Source organism: Strix uralensis, chromosome 5 (genome assembly GCF_047716275.1).
Source record: "Strix uralensis isolate ZFMK-TIS-50842 chromosome 5, bStrUra1, whole genome shotgun sequence".
Classification (NCBI taxonomy): Eukaryota; Metazoa; Chordata; class Aves; order Strigiformes; family Strigidae; genus Strix; species Strix uralensis.
Genome location: NC_133976.1, coordinates 40,501,045 through 40,520,443, shown reverse-complemented (window position 1 = coordinate 40,520,443; position 19,399 = coordinate 40,501,045). Strand labels below are relative to the sequence as shown.

The following is a 19,399-nucleotide window of genomic DNA, read 5'->3' as shown; positions in this document are numbered from 1 at the left end:
CCACAAATGCTTCTGGGAAGTCATTAATGTTCACGTTGGAGGGCATCAGGATAACTTTGAAGACATGAAGCGGCTTTCAAAACACTGCCCTGGGTCTACTGAGGGGATTGCCTTTGCCTTAGGGCCTCCACCAAGTTTCTGATTCTCAGAAAGATCAAGATTGTTCATTTTATTGCAAATGTAGCCCTTTATTATCCCACTACACAAAGGTTATTTTTTCCAAAATACTCTGATCTCACAGTGTGTTCCAAGCAGACATTCATTTAGCCCACAGAGGTACAAAATGCAGCAACAAAAGGTCATTGTGACTTTTTTTGATAAGCTGGAATAATGATTAAACTACAGTGCAGAGGATCCCTAAGAAATAGTTGTCTTCAGCTTAGAAGTTTCATTAAGTAGAAATAACTCAAGTAGAAAAAAATATATAAATCTCTGTCTATAGACATAAGGTATATTGCAAAGTGATTTCTCTCCATATGGATTATTAAGAAAAGTATGCCTAAACTATGTTATTAATATACTCTTACCTAGGCTTTTATGTTGTTCTAATCAGCAGGATATCTGAAGAGATTTGTCTAAGGGACATGTCTTTGCCATGGATGTAAATTCATTATTATTTAGGCCAAATGCGTTTGGTTTTCCACACTTGTAGCCTACAGTGCCTTAACAGGATGGGGACCCTTCCTTTTAAAGGTGTCACAGCTGCTTAGAAATGCAAACAAATACAAAAACCTGCTGAGAGCCATGGGAATATATTCTTACAAGTCAGTGGCTACTCTGAGACGCTCATTCAGTGCGAACCGGCTGTTGCTGCTGGGATGCGACACCCAGCACATCCCCGACTTCTGCCATGAGAGAGTGTTTTCAGTCCTTCTCTTCCACAGCACAGCCACAGATGACTGTGACGTATCTTTGTTCTCCAGGCTTGATACTCTGCCCAGCTTGCCCATCCAAAACCTATTTTATGGCACTCAGGTCACAGCACTCGCTGTTCTCTGTCCTGCTGTAATATTGGTTCCCAGATGCCCTCTCTGTTGTTCTTCTCCCACATAGGAAACCCTCTGTACATTTCATAGCATCACTGCTGCATGGCACAGCCACTCATCTTGCAGGGAAAAGACTAGTAAACATCCTATAGCCTGTACTTGGTTGAGAGCTAAGATCTGCTTCACATCTGAAAGCAACCGATAGTAGAGAGCTCTCTGTTACCAGATTTGACCTGAGATCCAGAGGCCATCTTAACTGTTTGATATTGCCTTTTTCTCAATCTTCTGTTTGCTCTGCATTTTGTTTTTCCAAGAATACATGGCTCTCAGCAATCACGTACTTTGGTTGAGTAGCACCTAATGCCCAGAAACCTTCTGAAGATTGTTTGAAGAAAGTATCCTCCCTACATGTGGTAAGTGTGGAAAATGACAGCAATGAGCTGTAGATATCAAAGTAGAGAGCCAGCTGCTGGAAAGGTTATTTCACCTTAAAACGTTTTGCCAGCTTTCACACCCAAAGATCGTGGTAGAGCCGTGGCCAACGCACAGGTAGGACAATCCCTAAGAAAGCTTAAAACAGCAGCAGCTCAAGAAGTCAAAGTATGCAGAGGTGCCTACACATGGGAAGGCTCCTCCTAGAAATCAGAGGTGCTCCTGACCTGAAGAGCAATGGGTCTTGCTGAGAGAAGGAGGGGAACAGTTTACACTGTCACATCTAAATAGTCATAATTTTTAACAACTGTTATTTATCTCACTCATCACAAGTGAAAATCTTGATGGAATTAAATCCATGGCAGTTTCATGACAGGTTTTTGTATGGACACAGGAACTGCAGTAGCACGGTTGCAAGGCAGCCGGAGAACAGCCTTGGCAGATTGTGATAGTTGACTGTATTAAATAGGATTCAGATAAGAAGCAAAACAGAATGTAATGAAAAAGCCCTACACAGTCAAGAGTGCCAGAGGCTATAGTAAACGCTGTTAAATTAGGAACATAAATAGTAGAACAGCTCAAGATAGCAGTTTGCCAAGTATTTGTGTTAAAAAAGCTTTAAGATAAGTACTGGGTGGCAAGTTACACTATGAAATTATGTATTTGGCACCTTGCAAAGTAAATCCCTAAAAGTGCCACTCATCTGTAAAGTCAGTCAAGTCTCGACAGGTATTTTAAACAACAATTTGACTACATCCAACATTTCCGCTGAAAGTTTCATGAAAGCTAAACATCTGAGTTTAAAAATTTGGTCTTCTGTGGTGTTTACCTTCCTGAGCTAATCCCTGCAGCCAGCACTGGCTGCGCAGCCAGCACAGCCGGAGAGAGAGGTGAGGGGCTGGGGCACTGGGCCGATGGTTTGGGGCAAAATCGGAGAACATTTACAGTGTGCAGGAAGAGGCAAGAAGGAATTATTTTCAGGGAGGGACGAGTGGGAGTGTGGGCGAGAGAGGGAGACCTGCGCTCTGAGTTGTCCTGTCTGTAATCCTCATCACCAAACACTCATTCAGTTATCAGAAACGTTTCAGAGCCCTTGAGATTAATGGCTGGTGCCATGTAAACAGAGCCTTATATTGGGACGACAGAGTTACTGGCAGGCCAGTACATAGCAGACGACCAAGGCGGGCCCCTGTCCCTTGCAGTCCCAGTGATCCCCAAACAAAGAAAGTCCTGGGATGGGCAACAGTCTGAAAGCCATAGTTGCTTTTGTGCCCTCTGACAAGTGCCAGAAGTACCTCCTGGAAGACCTAGAAGAGATGCCAGTGGATAAAATGGTGGATCTGAGCAGCAGGCAGCTGAGGTGGCTGCCTCTGCACATTTGCTCTTTTAGGGAACTGGTCAAGCTGTACCTGAGTGACAACAACCTGAACCACCTGCCCCCCGAGCTGGAGCAGCTGCAAAACCTGCAGATCCTGGCACTGGACTTCAACAACTTCAAAGCGCTGCCCCTGGTCGTGTGTACGCTGAAGCAGCTGTGCATCCTCTACCTGGGCAACAACAAGCTCTGCAGCCTGCCCCTCGAGCTCCGGCTCCTGCAGAACCTCAGGACCCTCTGGATCGAGTCCAACTGCCTGCAGTGCCTGCCCGAGGTGGTGTGTGAGCTCAGCCTGCTCAAGACCCTGCACGCCGGCTCCAACGCACTGCGCACGCTCCCGGCCCAGCTGCGGTGCCTGCAGGAGCTGCGCACCGTCTGGCTGTCTGGCAACCTGCTGTCCGAGTTCCCCCCTGTGCTCCTGGACATGCCTTTTCTGGAGGTGATTGATGTGGATCGCAACTCCATCCGGTTCTTCCCCAGCCTGGCTCACCTCCCCGGCCTGAAGCTGGTGATATACGACCACAACCCCTGCAGGAACGCGCCCAAAGTGGCCAAAGGGGTGCGCAGGGTGGGGAGATGGTCAGAGGAGACCCCTGAACCCCGCAAGAGGTCCGGGGCGGTGGTAGAAATCACGCTCAATGAGAAACTGTTGCCACCTCCTGCCACCAAGCCCGAGCCAGAAGCCAAGCCCTGCTGATGCTCCGCTGCCCGCTGCGGCAAAGGCGGCAGTGCGCCCACAGCACCCTCCAAGCTGTGCTTCTCCCTTGCTTGCTAGTGTCAAGGGAGCACCGCACTGCCTGGCTAGTCTTCAGGAGTAGGTGCACCAGCTTAGAGCTAGGTGAACGCAACACTCTCTTGTACAGGCACCCCCTTTTGCGCAGCACCCAGGTCTGCCTCTCTCCCTCCTCCCACGTGGGGACCACTTGGTTCGCAGTAGAGATGAAGACACAGTTTAGATGTTCTCCATGGGTGGATTGTACAGAGCACATACGGACTCACTGCTCTTCACCCATGGGAAGCCCCTGGGCTCATTCTTCTCCCTTCCACCTTGCTGAGGTGTCCGAGCTCAGCTGAAAGCTGCTGGTCACGGTGAGTGCTGCCGAGAGTAACAGCGCTAAAGAAACCCACAGCATTTGTCTCAAATGACTTATCTGAAACGTGGCAACAGCTTGAAGGTTTCCCTGCCTGCTGCGTGGGAAGCAGTAGCGGAGCCGTGGCTGCGCTATCAAGGAAACAGCGCGTACGTACCAGCGAGCTCTCCTCTTACCGCTGCCGCCTCCTTCCTGGAAAATTTGTGACCACTCTTGTTTTGTTATTGCCAAACAGCGTTTTAAATGATGGCGAGGAAAGCTAGAGGCTTTGCTCTTAGCTTTTCTGTTACCAACAATGCTGCCTGCAAGGGCAGCTGTACACCCCAAGTTGTCATGCAGTAACAAAGAAGAAAATCAAAGCCTGACTAAAATGGAAAAAACCACGAGAGCTGCAAAGGTAAACTTGCATGAATAAACCCAGGGTCGGGACCCTGTTGCTACAGGCTTGCACAGAATTTGAAGCTAAGTTGACATCAGCTGGGTATTTCTCCAGCCTGCAACTCAGACCAGTTCAGATCCCCTTTAAAACACACTTGAACTCTTTTCTTTTTTAAAGTATGTTTTGCTTTAATTATGTAACACAGAAACCTGGCTCAAAGTGACATTTTTAGCTTTTGATTCCATAGCATGGATCATTGAGTTTGGTAAAAGACAGCTTTTTTTAAAAAGGGTGGGTCCTTGGTGGCACAGAACAGCCACTGTCCTCTCTGCCTCTCATCAAGTGGAGCTCTTGCAGAAGCGGCAGTTGACTTCCCAGAAAAGGTTTGATTCAATGCCAGTTCGTGACTGCTTAATGTCGTTTACATGCTTGAAAAATTATCTGGAAATATAGACTCTGCTAGCACTTGCTGTCTTGTTAAATGAAGTCTGAATTTGGATCTGGCTGGCACCCATGCAGTGTGCTTACTAGTCATTAAATAAAGTATACTAGCATTTTGCTGAGTTCAACCATCCTTCCTTGGAATTAACTGAATTCTCCCTTTCCAAATTCTTATCTAACCTTGTTCCAACAAACTATTTCTTCCTACAAAAGAAAATTATTCAGCAGGACAAGAGTTCCGGGCTTTTTTAACACCCAGGTTCAATGTTTTGTTTCCTATGGAACTGACCTGGTACTTCATTTATCTGAGGGGGTGGGGAAGAAGGTGCTTTTACCTGCTTGTCAACAGTTTGTATTTAACACATCACCCTGCACAGTATTGTCAGTTTTGGCAAGCTGAAGAGAGTCTGTTCTGAGTTTAGAGGAACATTTTGTAAGCAGATTCTCTTCATTTCAGGAAACCTAAGGGAGAAAAGTGTTTGCACAGATACTTTCTTGATTTCAAATTAATCTTCCTGCTTTGGCAGACTTCCCCTGATGTTTGCCAAGGTGCTGCATTATACTTGCAAGGGCCAGGAGGGTCACAACGCCCAGCTGGCTCCTCTCTTCGGGCTCCCAGACAGACAGCGCCTCTGCTTGCTGTCACCAAGAGTCTGCGTGAAGACTGCTGCCAGCAGCACAGACTTCCTTACCACCTGAGCATAACCCAACCAGGCCAATTAAGGAACACATTGCCTTTGCAGCAACTTCTGAAATAGGAAAAATTAAATATAAACATAGGCTACAATGACATAAAAGTGGAGGGGGGGAAGGAAAAAGAACGCTGTGCAGGCAGGCACATTTTCTACTAACTGCCCTCTACTGTGTGTGCTTGTAGTCAGCTCAAGCACAGCACTTCAAACACAGAGACTGTTTGGTCCAGGATGTTGACATTTCCCCCAAACTGCATCTTCCTCCCACCCTCCCTCAGCAGAACTCTCTACACATAAAATTTGTTGTGTAATAATCTGTAAAATCCCTTAAATTGTACTTTTGGGCATTGACTAAGGTTCCTCTTCAGCTTTTTCTCTTCCTTTCATCATCAAACAACGAGCAATGCTCCAGAATCACTAGGAAAGAGTAACATTTAACTTCAGAGACTATTTCTAGGATCTCACCTCAAAACCTATACAGCCAGGACTGGAATAAAGCACTCACACCACACACACCAGGTCAATCCCAACCAGCAAGCCAAAGGCTTGAGAGGTTATATCCTTCGTGCTGCCTGCCTGGCCACCGCTCGAAGCATCTGAGCACTGAGGAGCAGCACCACAACTCTTCTATGAAACTGCCCTTCTTGGTTCTACACAAAGGCAAATACAACTTTGATGAATTTGAATTTATTTTTTTTTTATTTCTTTGTATTTTAAGTGGAACCTAGAGCGGAACAGAAGGAATAGGGTTGTATAAAGCCCCCGTTTTACTCGAAAGTGAATTCTTCCCCACAACACACAGAAACTGAAATAAGTTAAAACCAACTGAAGACAGTTATTTCATGCCATCGATGGAGATCTGCTTGTCTCAAGCTTCTGTTCCATAACCTCACAAAAATTAGATCATTAAAAAAATTGCTAGGTGAGATCTGGTCCACACATCCTCAGGTACTGAAGAAAATTTAACACGGGCGATGGTCTGGTACGCGTTTTCTAGGGAGAAAAAGAAAAATCAGAAAATTCCTCCCCACGCTGATGTCCACCAGCCTCCCCACCCACCCATAATTTTTAGTTGATAATTTGTGTTCAGTGCTAGATCTCACAGCACAGAAGGCAGTCATCATCTCAAAGCCAATACACCACCTTTGACCGTGGTAAAAAACAACCCCTGTGGCTCACAAACCAGTGCAAGCTACCTGGTAGCAGGCACGCATGGGATAACCTGCCTACAAGAGGCATTTCTTCCCAAACTTTTTCACAAACATGTTTTTTGTTTTAGCTGCAGATTCTACTTCAGAAGCAGCTTGGCATTTCACTACAATTCTTGCCAAAAAAAACCAAAAAAAGCAGCATGATCCCTTACATTTTGGTCAGCTGCTTTTGCAGATGTTTTAGAACTATATATGGCACATGACTAGCTGGTGACCCAAGATTAGCTAGGCACTGCTCAGGCACAAATTAATTTAAGCACAGTGATGGTTCTAAAGGTCTCTTCATACTGCTAATGCAAAAAAACATGCAACATGAACATTAGCATGTCAGACATCAGTCTTTATTTCAAATAAAATATTTTTTATAAATTATATATATTATATATAAAATAGATATTTTAGATGTTTATAAATTATATAATATATATTAATTTTATATAAATATCTAATGTATGTATATATATATTATGTATTTATAAAATAAAGTATATAACCTGCACAGTTACTCTTCCACAGAAAGAGGTTACTCTATACCACCATAACTCAGCATGTAGATACTCAGACCATACCTTGGTGCTGCTTTAATAATGTCATCTACACGAAGAATCATTTCTGCTGCTTCAGCTGCACTCAGCAAAACTTGTCTCTTGACTTGGAAACTTTCCGTTACTCCCAAGACTGCCATGTCTCCAATGATACCCTCTTTCATATCTGAAAGAAGAGACACATTAAGAGGCTGTTTAGAGTTTTCTTAAGGACATTACAAGAAGCTGACAGTATGGTAACGTACCTGCTCAAATGAACCATATTGATAATAAGGAAGTATTAAATACATTCTTTCACTTCAAGGCTCCTGATTTAAGCTTAACGTGTTGCAATCACATACAAAAAATTAATGATGGAAACTTTACACACTAGAAGAGGAGACAAGATCCCAACAGGACTCTCAGCACTCAAGAGTTCTCTGCAAGTTTTTTTAAGGTTTCTTCCAGGGGCAGGAGGTGGTGTTTGGTTGTGTTGGGTTTTCTTTTTAAGCTTCATATAACTAGACTCAATGTAAGTAAGGAAGGAAAGTGCTTTTACAGGTGCAAACCATTCCCTTCAAAAACAAACCTTTTCACTCTATTGCAAAAAGCCTGCTAGAATGATAAAGGAACATAACATTGTATGCCTATGTTCTATGCAATGCAAAGAGAAATCAACATACTCGTTTCTTCCAGTGACAAAGAGATGTGACCAATGCCGTCCCAGTAACAGAAGTAATATCAAGCCCCTTACCAAGTCCGTAAGTAGTCTTCCCTTCGCTGTGAGCAGCTCTGAGCTGAGCAACCAAATCTGCACTGTCGTAGCCAGCATTATCAGCTATTATTGTTGGGATCTAAGGGGATAAACACAGATTGTTTTTAATTAATGCAGAGATTGATCCCTAGTAAACATGAAACATACTGATATTACTAGTTTACTATTCAGTTTCAAGAAGAGGAAGTTTCAAAAACAGGGCAGATGATCTGTTACAGTGATCAGAAGATAGGGAAAAAGAAAAAACAAAACCACCTTTCTAAGGATTTTGTTTAAGACCCAGTTAAAAGAGTAGCTGAGAAGACAGAAGTGTGTTAGCAGATTTATCAGTTCATTTTACATGGACAGAAGAAAATCTGTCTCTTTCTTATTATTTCAGATTACAACTGAAGAAATGGTTTCATTTTAAGAACATGAGCTTGCTGGTAAGCATTAACTACCAGATCATTTTGTTCACTGTTTAAGTGACAGTGGTGCAAACCGCACATGCTGAGAAGGGATCGTGCCAAGTCTTACCATGCCCTTTAATTTAATTTTTTTGGGAGAAATGTTTTCCTACAGTCTTTAATTTCCTAAGAAATGTTTGCCCTAATGACAGGAAGACAATTTTTCTCAAATTGACAGTCTTTTAGCACAGTGATATTCTATAAACATTTCTTGTGATACTCTTATTTCCTACTAAGATGTAATCTCCGATACAAATCTAGCAACTTCTTGTAGTATTAGAGCATGAATACAATCAAATAGCACTAGAGTATCAACAGACCAGCAGGGTTGCTCTTTTCTACATCAGTTGTCAACTGAGTAAGCCGAGATTTTTATGTGCTATTTCTGCTGCACTTTTAACCTGGCAGGTAAGAGGAGCAAACACTAATTAGAAGAGGGCCAGCATAAGAACACCCAGAATTCTGTAGCATGCAGAAATAAAATACCAATACTTCTCTTTCTACAACAGAAAGCAGCAACTATTTCCCCTTTGTTCATCCTGAATGTGTTGCTAAATTTCACTTTAGAAAACCAAAAGTTTGCAAGAGAACCAACTATCTGATGTCAGAAGTTAGTAAACAGTGAAACTATGTCTATTAATCCAGCAATCTGAATAAACAAACTCACCATTCGTAAAGCCTTAGCAAAGGACTCCATTGCAACAGACTCTTTGCCAGGTGTTCGGATGGCAAGTTCTGCCACAGCGTTAGCCATCAGCATCTCTGAACAACCTATTCATTGAAGACACACAGATATTTTGTATCTGACTTGAACAGTAATACAAAACGTGTATCACGTACAAAGCACAGAGAATCTCATATTCACCTCCACCATACACAGTTCTCGTGTCCTTCACCGTCTGGGCAAGAACACAGAGAGCATCATGCAAAGACCTCTCGGCTTCATCTAGAATCTGCTGTGTTGCTCCACGCAAAACTATGGTGCAAGCTTCACCTAAAAAGTGCAAATGCGAAAAGATTAAAAAAAATAAACCAAAGACACAAAAAGAGGCTATTGCAATGCATTTGTAAGAGTTTTGCTATCACTGCAGTCAAGTTCTACACAGATCATTTTTGGGGGGAAAAGAAAGCATGATGACATTTCACAGGTAGAGTGACATGATGTACACTATACTATTATCAATTAACTGTTCCACACCACCTTATTTAATTTAGTACAAAATGAATGTTATCTCAGAACAACCCCTCGAAAACTTGTGGTATTGGCATTTACTAGAACAAGCTCTTAAGTTCTTGAATTATGACATATTGCTACTTTTCTTGTCAATTTAATCTCCCAAAGCAGAATTTTTGGTTCCCATCCTTACAAATGTTTATTTATGTAACACTAAACATATGCAATTTCAACCATGAAAATACATCTTCGCAGGATTTTTACTGAACAGCAAGGCTTTAATAAAAATGGTTACATGGATCATTACAGAATTCCTATGCCATCCTGGTAATGAACAGCATTAGCAGAGGGTTAACACAAACCTTACAATATGCCATTAGTGGTAAAACGCTTACCCATCGCCACTCCAGAGAAATGAATGAGTTTATCTTCTCCAATCATGACTTCTTCAATAAGCTTGCAGCTTCCTAGCTTTACTAGCTCAGGGTGATCAAAGGTTGATGCAATTTCACCACCTACAAATGTAAGATCATACAAAAGTCAAAGAACTCACGATGAAAGCATCCATTCAGGCAAAGTCTAACCAAGATGGGGGGGGGGCTGAAATTGTAAAAAGTTGTCTTCATAATTGCCAAAAAATAAATTTAAACTAACAATACTGATAAGCCATATTTTTTCAATGGCAGCATATGGCACCACAAACCTTCCACTGATATTGACAAGTCCTTAAAACACCAATATTTTCTTCCACATCACAAGAACTACAGTAGATGTAATGCTTTTGAATTCTGTCTGGATAAGAGACTAAGTATCTCTGCCAGTATTAAAACGTCAATCTGTCTAAACTTTTAATAGTATTTACTGATAAAGTATTCATAAAATACTAAATCAGGTTTGTTGTGTTTTTAAACTTGAGCTTGTGCTAGTATTCATTTTGCCTGCCTGATGATGGCTGAGAATCACTGGCCACCACTCTCTTGAATCATGAGTCTTGTGCCATGTCATAGCAGCAATATTGCGCACTATTTGTAAACTCCCATATCATAAACAAAACAGATATTACGAAGACCAAAATGTCTCTGAATGGAATATTGTTCTAGTACTTTGCTCTTCCCATAAAAAAAAAAAAATTACATGTATTCACTCCGCAGTTGTAGCAGTACAAGGAAAGACAAGATTTGTAGTACAGAGTTTGTGCTTACTGAAAGATTGTCTATTTTTTTTAGCTATACTATTTGATCCAGTGTGGTCTGATATGGTCCACTTGCTCTGCCTACAAGATTTGCTTTGAATTTGTTCCAGAACACAAGCAACGTTCCTCTCAGTCAAGCGTTTGCCTGTGTCAATGTGCCTAGAGACAGTTATACACAATCACTACCTCAGTTTCGCTAAGCTAAACAAGTCAGCATCTTTTCCTTTCTCCCTACAAAGCAAGTTCTCCATTCTCCTAGTCACGTTCACAAGCAACTTTTTATGATGTTCCAGTTAACCATCTCTAACTTTGGCAATGAGAATCATCTATAGCATTCCAGATGTTTCATTTTCGTTAGTTACTAGAGCCACATTTACACTGACCACTACTAAAAATATCCAGGTTGCTCAGATTATTTGAGATACACCTCAGTTGATGACTCAGGCCCACATTTTTAACAAAGGCTGACACTCTAGTCTTCTCTATTATTACAATCAAACAACAGCCATTTACAAGATTGTATTAACTTGTTGATTCATCATCTTGTTTTTTCTGTAAGTTTCATCTTTTCCCTAGAAAGCAAACATTTCAAAAGTTTATCAAGAAGGGACATAACTGAAAATATTTGCAAAATATGGAAGAAAATTACTAACTGGCACTAACTTGCTAAATTATATCCCACAGTTAGCATTATGATCCTTTATTCACAGTTAATCAAGAAAAAAAAAGTATGTTTAAATCATTATGCTGGGAGGATTCATAATCAAAACAGACATTTTACATGTGAAGCGTAACATACTGAAGGTAAGAACTGAGTTACCTGCTTCTGAACAAATACTGACAGTTATATATAACAGTTGATAAATCAACAAAGTAATTTCAAGGTTTGTAATGGCCAATTTCATAGCATCCTCCATATACGTTTGTATTTAAGTACTGTAAAATAAAGCTTATTTGGGGTACTTTTCACATTGACAGATCTGCTTAATAGTAAAAGGTACAAACTAGGTGATCAAGCATTAACATTTACAGAAGATCAAATAATGTGACTGTCCCAGCTTCGTACAACAAGGTACTCTACACACCTGTAACAAGAGCCAGACGTTCCACACCTGCGAAGTCTGCATGTTCAATAGCCATGACACCAGCAGCTCCAAAGAGCTGTTCAGGGTAGTTGTAGATCAACTGTCTACAATTAAAACACAGGCACATCTTCCCATTACACACAGAACAAACCTTTTAAAATACCAGAGTAACAAAGAACACTCGATTCTCAGTAGCACAGACATGCGACAACATTTCCGAAAGCTACAAAAGCAGTCAATATGCAAGGCACCTGCCACATAGGGAATGTTACACCACACAGAAGCAAATGCAGCAACAGGAAAACACACAAAGCTAAAACAAAAATAAAAATTCAAACTATTATAGCTCTTTGAAATGCCTTCCCCTGAAGATATACTATCAGTGCACAGGGACCCATATGCTTTACATTCTAAAACCTTTGATCCAAAGTGCCTGCTGGGCACTTACCTGCCTATTCTAGGAGAGTGCACTAGAACAACATGTGAAGTAACATCTTTAATTCCTTCACCAATACAAAATCCAAACAGTAGACAGCGCTATGGGAACAATAAATGGCCAGTCTTGTAACATATACAAATAGCAGACCACCACAAAGAGTATGTGCTCCCTTATTAATACCTATCCCGCTCTCTCTAGAACAAAGAGGTCATCTGAGGCCGAATGGTCAGTGACCATTCAGGAGTGCTATGGCAGATTATTTTTCCCTTTCAAATTAGAGATTGAGTTTTGTAAAGATTCAGCAGGAGCTGGGAGATGCCATCTCTGCCAAAATAGATGTCTCTAATCTATTTCCAAAGAGACAATTGGCATTGCTGGGTATGTGCAGAGAAGATTCTTCCTACTCTGGATCCATACAGCCTTGGCCTTTGCCAGGCATCTCCTCAGCAGTATTTAACTGGCTAGTATTTACAGTTATCAGACGTGAAGGGGATCTACAGTACGCCTACAAGCAGAAATCAGTTTTATCAGGGAATAAATCTGAAAGACTCAACCTAATTGCCATACCACTAGCTTGGCTACAGTGACTGACTGCTACCTGAGCTTCCTTAGAACAGCTACCTGTGCTACAAGCATACGGGATAGCAGCGATGGAGTTAAGGGATTTTTTTTTTTTTGCATGCTTCAAAGGATTCTTCCGTCTACTTGCCAACAGGACTCCTGACTCTAGGACTCTGTATTTGTACCATGTCCACTGGACAGAGTTCTCATTTTGCCTACACTAGAACGTAGCGTGTGTGAAACACGACCTAGATGGAAGGACTGTGACGTTCATCAGTCTGTCAGTGGTTCTTACAGATGTTTAACACAAACTTTGAAGGTGAGTTCTAAGATGCACAATGTCCTGAAAGAGTAGATCTTTGCTGCTGTGGAAAACAGTGCTACTCTTACAACTCCTACCCTTTAGTGTAGTACTAGCTCATCAGCTTCCTAGCAGATTATGTCATGTGCTGAACCACCAGATGTCAAGCTGCTCACACATGTGGCAGTTTAATTCTCAAATGAGAATTAAGGCAGAAGCATTTTTCATCATTAAAAGACTGAATGCTTTTTTTGCACTGTGACAGTTCAAGAAAGAAGTGCACTGCTAACAAAAATAAGGAACTTGGATTGTGACATCTCTTAAATGAAAACAGTTATCTTTCCATACTTTCAAAGACTCATGACAAGGGGCACAGAGGCCTTTCAAACACTCGAATCCAGAGCAATACTCCAGCACCAGTATGTTAATGCAGGAAAAAGCACAGCTGGTTCGATCTGAACTAAATGCATTCAGCAGCACAGACTCTTTCAGCACCAATTTCCCCCCCAAAGGGGGGCATATGGATATGGACAATGCTGCTGGTATTCATACCTAAATAAATCTGTTAGTATAAAACCACAGTGACATTGCTTCAACTGGACTGAAACATAGATCCCTGATTAAGCAACATCACTTCTTCCTCTTTAAAATAAAAAACCAAAACAGGTGGGAGGGGGACATGGTGCACAAGGGGAAGCACAGAAAAAAATCACTGACCTCACTGAAGTCAATAAATTAAGCATTAGGTAGGATCATCTAATTTTAAAGAGCATAAATAATGTTCTTCACACTCACAGTATTAACACCTTTCTAAGCGCATTATAAACTCTACCACTTTTCCCAGAAAATACATACCTGTTAATAAAGCAGTTTATTCCATGCTTAAGAATACGCTCTACTTTCTCCTTCATTTTTTCTTTTTCTGCCTGTTCTATTTCTGCTACCTTTGCTGTAGAGTCCACTCTAACGCGAGAGCCAAAAATCTAAACCAAAGAAAACAGAGTTCAGCCTAAAAAGGAATTCCATTTATAAAACCATCATTTCACAAGAGTAGTTCTGTCACATACCTTAATCTTGTCTGTATCCATACCAGTATTTGCAATAAGAATCTTTGCATTTTCAATTCTTTTTGGCTGATTTACACCAATCTTCTTGTCGAGTAAAAAGCCTGTAGTAACAGAAAGGTCTTGTAAGACTTCATATTGAAAAAGGAGAACAATACATTTACAAAAACCCCTCATATTTATTATTCAATTTAATAATAATATAGCAATGTTTCCTAGGACACATTTGTAGAGATGTGTAACCTTTAACAGCTTCTTTTCTCAAGCACACTTACAGCCAACATACAAGGACTTACCTTCATCTAAGTAGGAATCAGCCAGACTTCCACCAAGTTTCTTGATGACGTGGATAGCCTCCAAATTACCAGAACCTTTCAACCTGAGAACAGCTTCTACAGCTAGCTTGACAAAGTGATCTTTATGATGAGTAAGTAATTTTGATGAAAGAGTAGTTCCTGCAATGTTCATCAAGTCTTCACGGAACTTCACTTCATCATCACTAAAATAAAAGTCAGTACAGTTAAAGTGGAAAGTCTGAAAGCCGTAACTATCGTTAACCTATCACTTCTAGCCTGTGTGTACCATATTCCATTTTAGGGATGCTGCACAGGATCCCTCCAGCGTCCCGAAATACAGCCTTCTTTCTGAAATACAAGTTCAATTAGGAGAACCTCTGCATTCAGCTTTAGAAAGCCTGTGTTCTCAAAGTGTTGCACAAAGAAAATAGTCATTTAAAATCAGAGTATGAAATCTAAAATAACAGCTCAGATTTTTGTTCTAGGGAGCAATTATTGCTCCTATTTTGTTTCTGCACAGCGTGATTTTAAATTTCTTAAAGCTTCTCTAGTTCATCTAAAGAAAGAGCAGTCTTTTTTTTCCTTAACTGTTAAAATTCATAAACTCAGCCTTTACACTACTTAGAGATCAAAGAATTTCCCAGTGGTATATAATTCTCACTAATGTTTTAATCTTGACTGGTTTATAAAGAGTTACTGCAAATGTACATTACTAACCCATGATCCACAGCTGCTTTCAAAAGTGCCTCTCTCGAAGCTTTTGTGGCTGCTCTCCAGCCTGCAATGATGGTCTGAGGATGAATCTTCTTTGAAATCAGTAATTCTGCCTCCTATTTACATGAAATTAACGATTAGTTACACTTACACTAACGATTACATTTACACTAACTAGGAAAGACACTTCAAGTAATCAGAAAACTCCGAACAGCAGTAAAAACCAGAGAGCTAGAACTATGAAATTAAAAGTTACCCTACTGGCAGCTTTTCTTCCAATCTAGGCAAATATGATTTGCCCTTGAAATATGGTCAAGAAATTTTAATTTAAATCTTTTTTTTTTTTTTAATTCCTTACTCTTAATATGAATAGCAACCAGACATATAGTTCAAGATAGTAATCTTCATGTTTGAGACCTTTCCTGTTCACTTACAGCTGCAATTTTAGTGTAGTTGGGGAAAAAAAAAAATAATCTCCAAACTCCCTTTTTGCAAGGAACTTGGCAAGCTGATGGATCATTTCTCAGATGTTCCTGATTACAGTTCCTGGATCTGAGATGATTAGATTCACTGGCACAGCTCTGCTAACAGAGTTCCTCACTTAGGAAGACTCTTTCACAGTAATTTCAGATTCAGAGTTCGGCAGTGTAAACTCTGCATGCAAAGTTTAAGGGAACAGTATGAATTCAGGTCTTGTGCACACAAGAAAATTTAACATGTCTTGGGTTTTTTCCTCATTAATGTTATGAAAAGAATTTCAGAGGACTGAACCTCACAACTAAGCAGTGCTGCATGCTGCCCAGTGCGACATCCAGGAAGTGATCCGTGACAGAGTGATACTTCTCTGTTTCACTTGCACAATGAAGGAAAATAATTTTCAAAAGTGTACCAAATTAAAATACTTGTGAATTTATAAATAATAAGGAATATAGCTTAAAATACAAAAAAAAAAGATATTGATGACAATACCTGAAGGTGGTTTTTTTCCTCTAAATTTCAATAGCAGTGGAGGAAAGCATCCCTATATTCTGGGAGCCCTCTTCATCAAGTAACACATTCCTTATTGATATCACAGGAGTACATTGCCAAATAAACACACATCTGAAAAACTGCAATACATCACCCTCAGTAATTCAGCTGCCAACACTGTGACAGACGTAGTTCCATCACCAACTTCATCATCTTGAACCTTTGACATATCTAAAGAAAGAAGCCACTGCATTAATGTCTAGATTCAAAATACCATGCTCACCAGTACCAGCTTTACATACAAGTATTTTTATCTCCCATTAGTCTGGACAACAAAAAAGAATCTCACCCCTTCAATAGTTTAAAGAGGTCACACTAAGTCGCAGAAAAACTTGAGATGCAAATCAAATTCATCATCCTTCAAATTCCTGCTCTCCATTTACAACCTGGACACCAGTTCCAGTCTGGTGATAGTCAAGAGCTACTCTCTCCTCATTCCTAAAGATGGTCATCAAAAGGAAGTAGGGCCAGAGAGAAGCTCTAAGCTATACACACAGGACCACAGAATACAATAACCGAGTATGCTCCATGAACTGTTGATAAACAAGGACTCAGCAAACACGAATCTTCAAGAAACTTGACACCAAATTGTTCAGGGTCCTGCTTGTCACTAGAGCTGGACCACCAGCACACTAAGACTGTTGATCACAGAGGTAAACTCTGTCCAGATTGCAATGTTAATCTAGTGATAAAAAGAAATTTAAATCAGGGAGAACCAGAGAGAACCTCTGTACTCCAGCAGATTTCCATTCCTGGGGGAAAAAAAAAAAAAAGAGGGGTACATACCTGACTTTTGTCCCTTTTGACTCCTGGGACAAACCAGGGTTGAGGGAAAATGAGGAGATACCAGAACAGTTTTGCAAGAGGAGCATGTACCTCAATTTTACTTTTGCAGAGTTCCACAACTCCTGCAACACCTTGGCCTCCTTACTTGAGGAATTCTGCTCCCCCTCCCTTCAATTTTTCACATTATTTGAGGCTACTTTTCTAATAACAAATAAAAACTACACAATAAAGTTAAAAATGAAGAAGACAAGTACCCTAATGACAGGCTGTTAAAAACTCACCAACCAAGACCTTGGCAGCTGGGTTGTCAACTCCAATAGCTTTCAGGATGGTTGCACCATCATTGGTGACTGTTACTGTGCTATCTCTTCCAGTACTCAAAAGAATCTTGTCCTACAAGATACAAGATTTAGAATACTGCTTGAAAACGTAGCTATTAAAGCTAAATTAACAGGTATGACCACTGAGAACTTGCAGCTGTCTTACCATGCCTTTAGGCCCCAGAGTGCTCTTGACCAGATCACCAATAGCAATGGCACCAACAAAGGACGACTGAAATGAAAGCAAGTATACCTTAGAAAAGGATTTATTTCTACTTTAATACAAGAAGTAGATGCTAGCCCATAACTTCCAAGGGGACATCTTAATCCAACCCTTCTACAGACACAGCAGAGTCTAGGTCCAAGTTTCTTAACTGCTACATTTTGATAACCAGATCAAATATATTTAATTCTCACAGAACCCATAAAAGCCTGTCTCAGAGCCAAAAGAAATGCCTTCCAATGAACATCAATCTTCTGAACTAAGGTACTTTGCTTCTGAACACTTACGAGGAGTTTCTCTAACCGTTAGCATAAACAACACTCCTCCCACCTTCTGTTCACAGACATGCAATAAGAAAAAAAACCCAGTGAGACAGATGAAGTTCCACATCACCATAAACTGAAAGTACATTTAACAGTAGAAAAGACAGTTTAATTACCCCAAGTGTTACCAGTTTCTTAAGAAATTAAACTTACCAACCGAGCTGTTTCTGCCTTTTCTTCATCTGCACCTGCCTTGAAAATGTTCACAGGAGCAAGGGAAATGGATGCCTAAAACAGAGTTAACACAAGAATATTCCTTTAGCTTTAATAAAACAATGCATTTTAAAAACAAATTCCTGACACTAACAATGTAAAGTGTTTTTATTATCAAAATGATTGATTTGTACACCCATTCAAGATAAAATTTTAAAGAAAGAGTCAAGGTGAATTTATCTTGCAATCTCTTCATCACATGAAGAGATTACAAGATCGACTGCACTCTACTCCTACAGACTGCATACCATATTCTCTGATAAGATCTGAGCCTGAAAGCCCGCTACCAGATCCAGACAATCCACAGATAGGTACAACCAGTACCTAAAAAAAATTCTACTTACTGAGCACGTTGGGGCTTTAACGTTTTGGTGTCTACGTTGAAGGCTCATTTTATTATTTTTTTTTATTTCCATGCAAATTCATTCTATCAGTAATGAATACATGGCATTAAAGACTAATACTTTTAAAGAACTCAAGAACTTGAATGTATTAGGATCAAATCCCAAATGAACACATACACGAACCCTCTTCATTAAGTTCCGTGACCTTTCACTTCACTGCACGATCAGCACACAATTTTTCTCCCAGTTTCATGTCCATTCCATCATTGCTTTGACAAGGAAAGTCCAACGGGTGCGGCAAGAGACGCCACACAGCGCCAAGGCCGCTCTGCGTAGGTCAAGAGCCGCCGCTCACGCTCGGGGACTCGGCGCTGCCTCTCCACGTCTCCGTGGGAGTCGAGGAGAGGGACGCAGCGGCCCCCTCCCGCCACCACCAAGTCAGCCACGCTGCGGGCGCCCGGCACGGGCCTGGACAGCCTCTCCTACGGCGGGGGGGCGGGGGACGCCCACCGCGGGGCCGGGAACTGCTCAGGGCCTCCCCGCCGCAGGCGCGGCCCGGCCCAGCCCGGCCGCGCCCTGACGGCCCTCCTCACGCGCGTTCTAGAACCTTCCAGGCCCAACACGCCGCCGCTACCTCCACCTCCTCCTCCGCATTCCCCCCCGCCCAACGGGCAGGGAGCGAGGCCGCCGCCACCCCCCCCGCGAGTGCCACAACCGCCGCTGGACAAAGCGTGGGGGAGGGACGCGACCCGCCGCGCCTTCCCATGCGTGTCTACGGGGAGCGCGGCCGCCGCGCCGCTCCGCCCCGCCCGCCCCGGCCCGGCCGCACCCCACCCTCCCCCCGGGCGGAAGCGCCGCCGGCCGCCGCTCACCATGATGCCGGTGCCGCCGCCGGGAGCCCGCCAACCGCCTCCTCCACCAGAGAACCAGCGCGCAGCTCCGCAGCCCCCACGAGCTCCGGGCGGAAATGGCGCAGAGGAGCC

The 19,399-nt window shown here is 41.9% G+C and overlaps 2 protein-coding genes across 2 annotated transcripts; one reads left to right on the top strand and one right to left on the bottom strand.

Annotated features, from left to right (window-relative positions):
• Positions 1–2,592: 2,592 nt before the first annotated feature.
• Positions 2,593–4,826, top strand: LRRC10 (leucine rich repeat containing 10). The gene has a single exon (XM_074869373.1). It carries the CDS (start codon positions 2,654–2,656, stop codon positions 3,488–3,490), a length of 837 nt encoding a protein of 278 aa, XP_074725474.1. The 5' UTR covers positions 2,593–2,653; the 3' UTR covers positions 3,491–4,826.
• Positions 4,827–6,067: 1,241 nt separating this feature from the next.
• On the bottom strand, positions 6,068–19,399 carry CCT2 (chaperonin containing TCP1 subunit 2). Its single transcript, XM_074870558.1, has 16 exons — positions 19,289–19,399; positions 18,013–18,087; positions 17,480–17,545; positions 17,275–17,386; positions 16,302–16,378; positions 15,182–15,294; positions 14,465–14,667; positions 14,172–14,272; positions 13,960–14,087; positions 11,804–11,907; positions 9,922–10,041; positions 9,218–9,346; positions 9,020–9,123; positions 7,886–7,985; positions 7,177–7,318; positions 6,068–6,389 (listed from the first exon to the last, which is right to left on the bottom strand). The coding sequence occupies exons 1-16, from the start codon at positions 19,289–19,291 to the stop codon at positions 6,359–6,361; spliced, it is 1,608 nt and encodes a 535-aa protein (XP_074726659.1). The 5' UTR covers positions 19,292–19,399; the 3' UTR covers positions 6,068–6,358.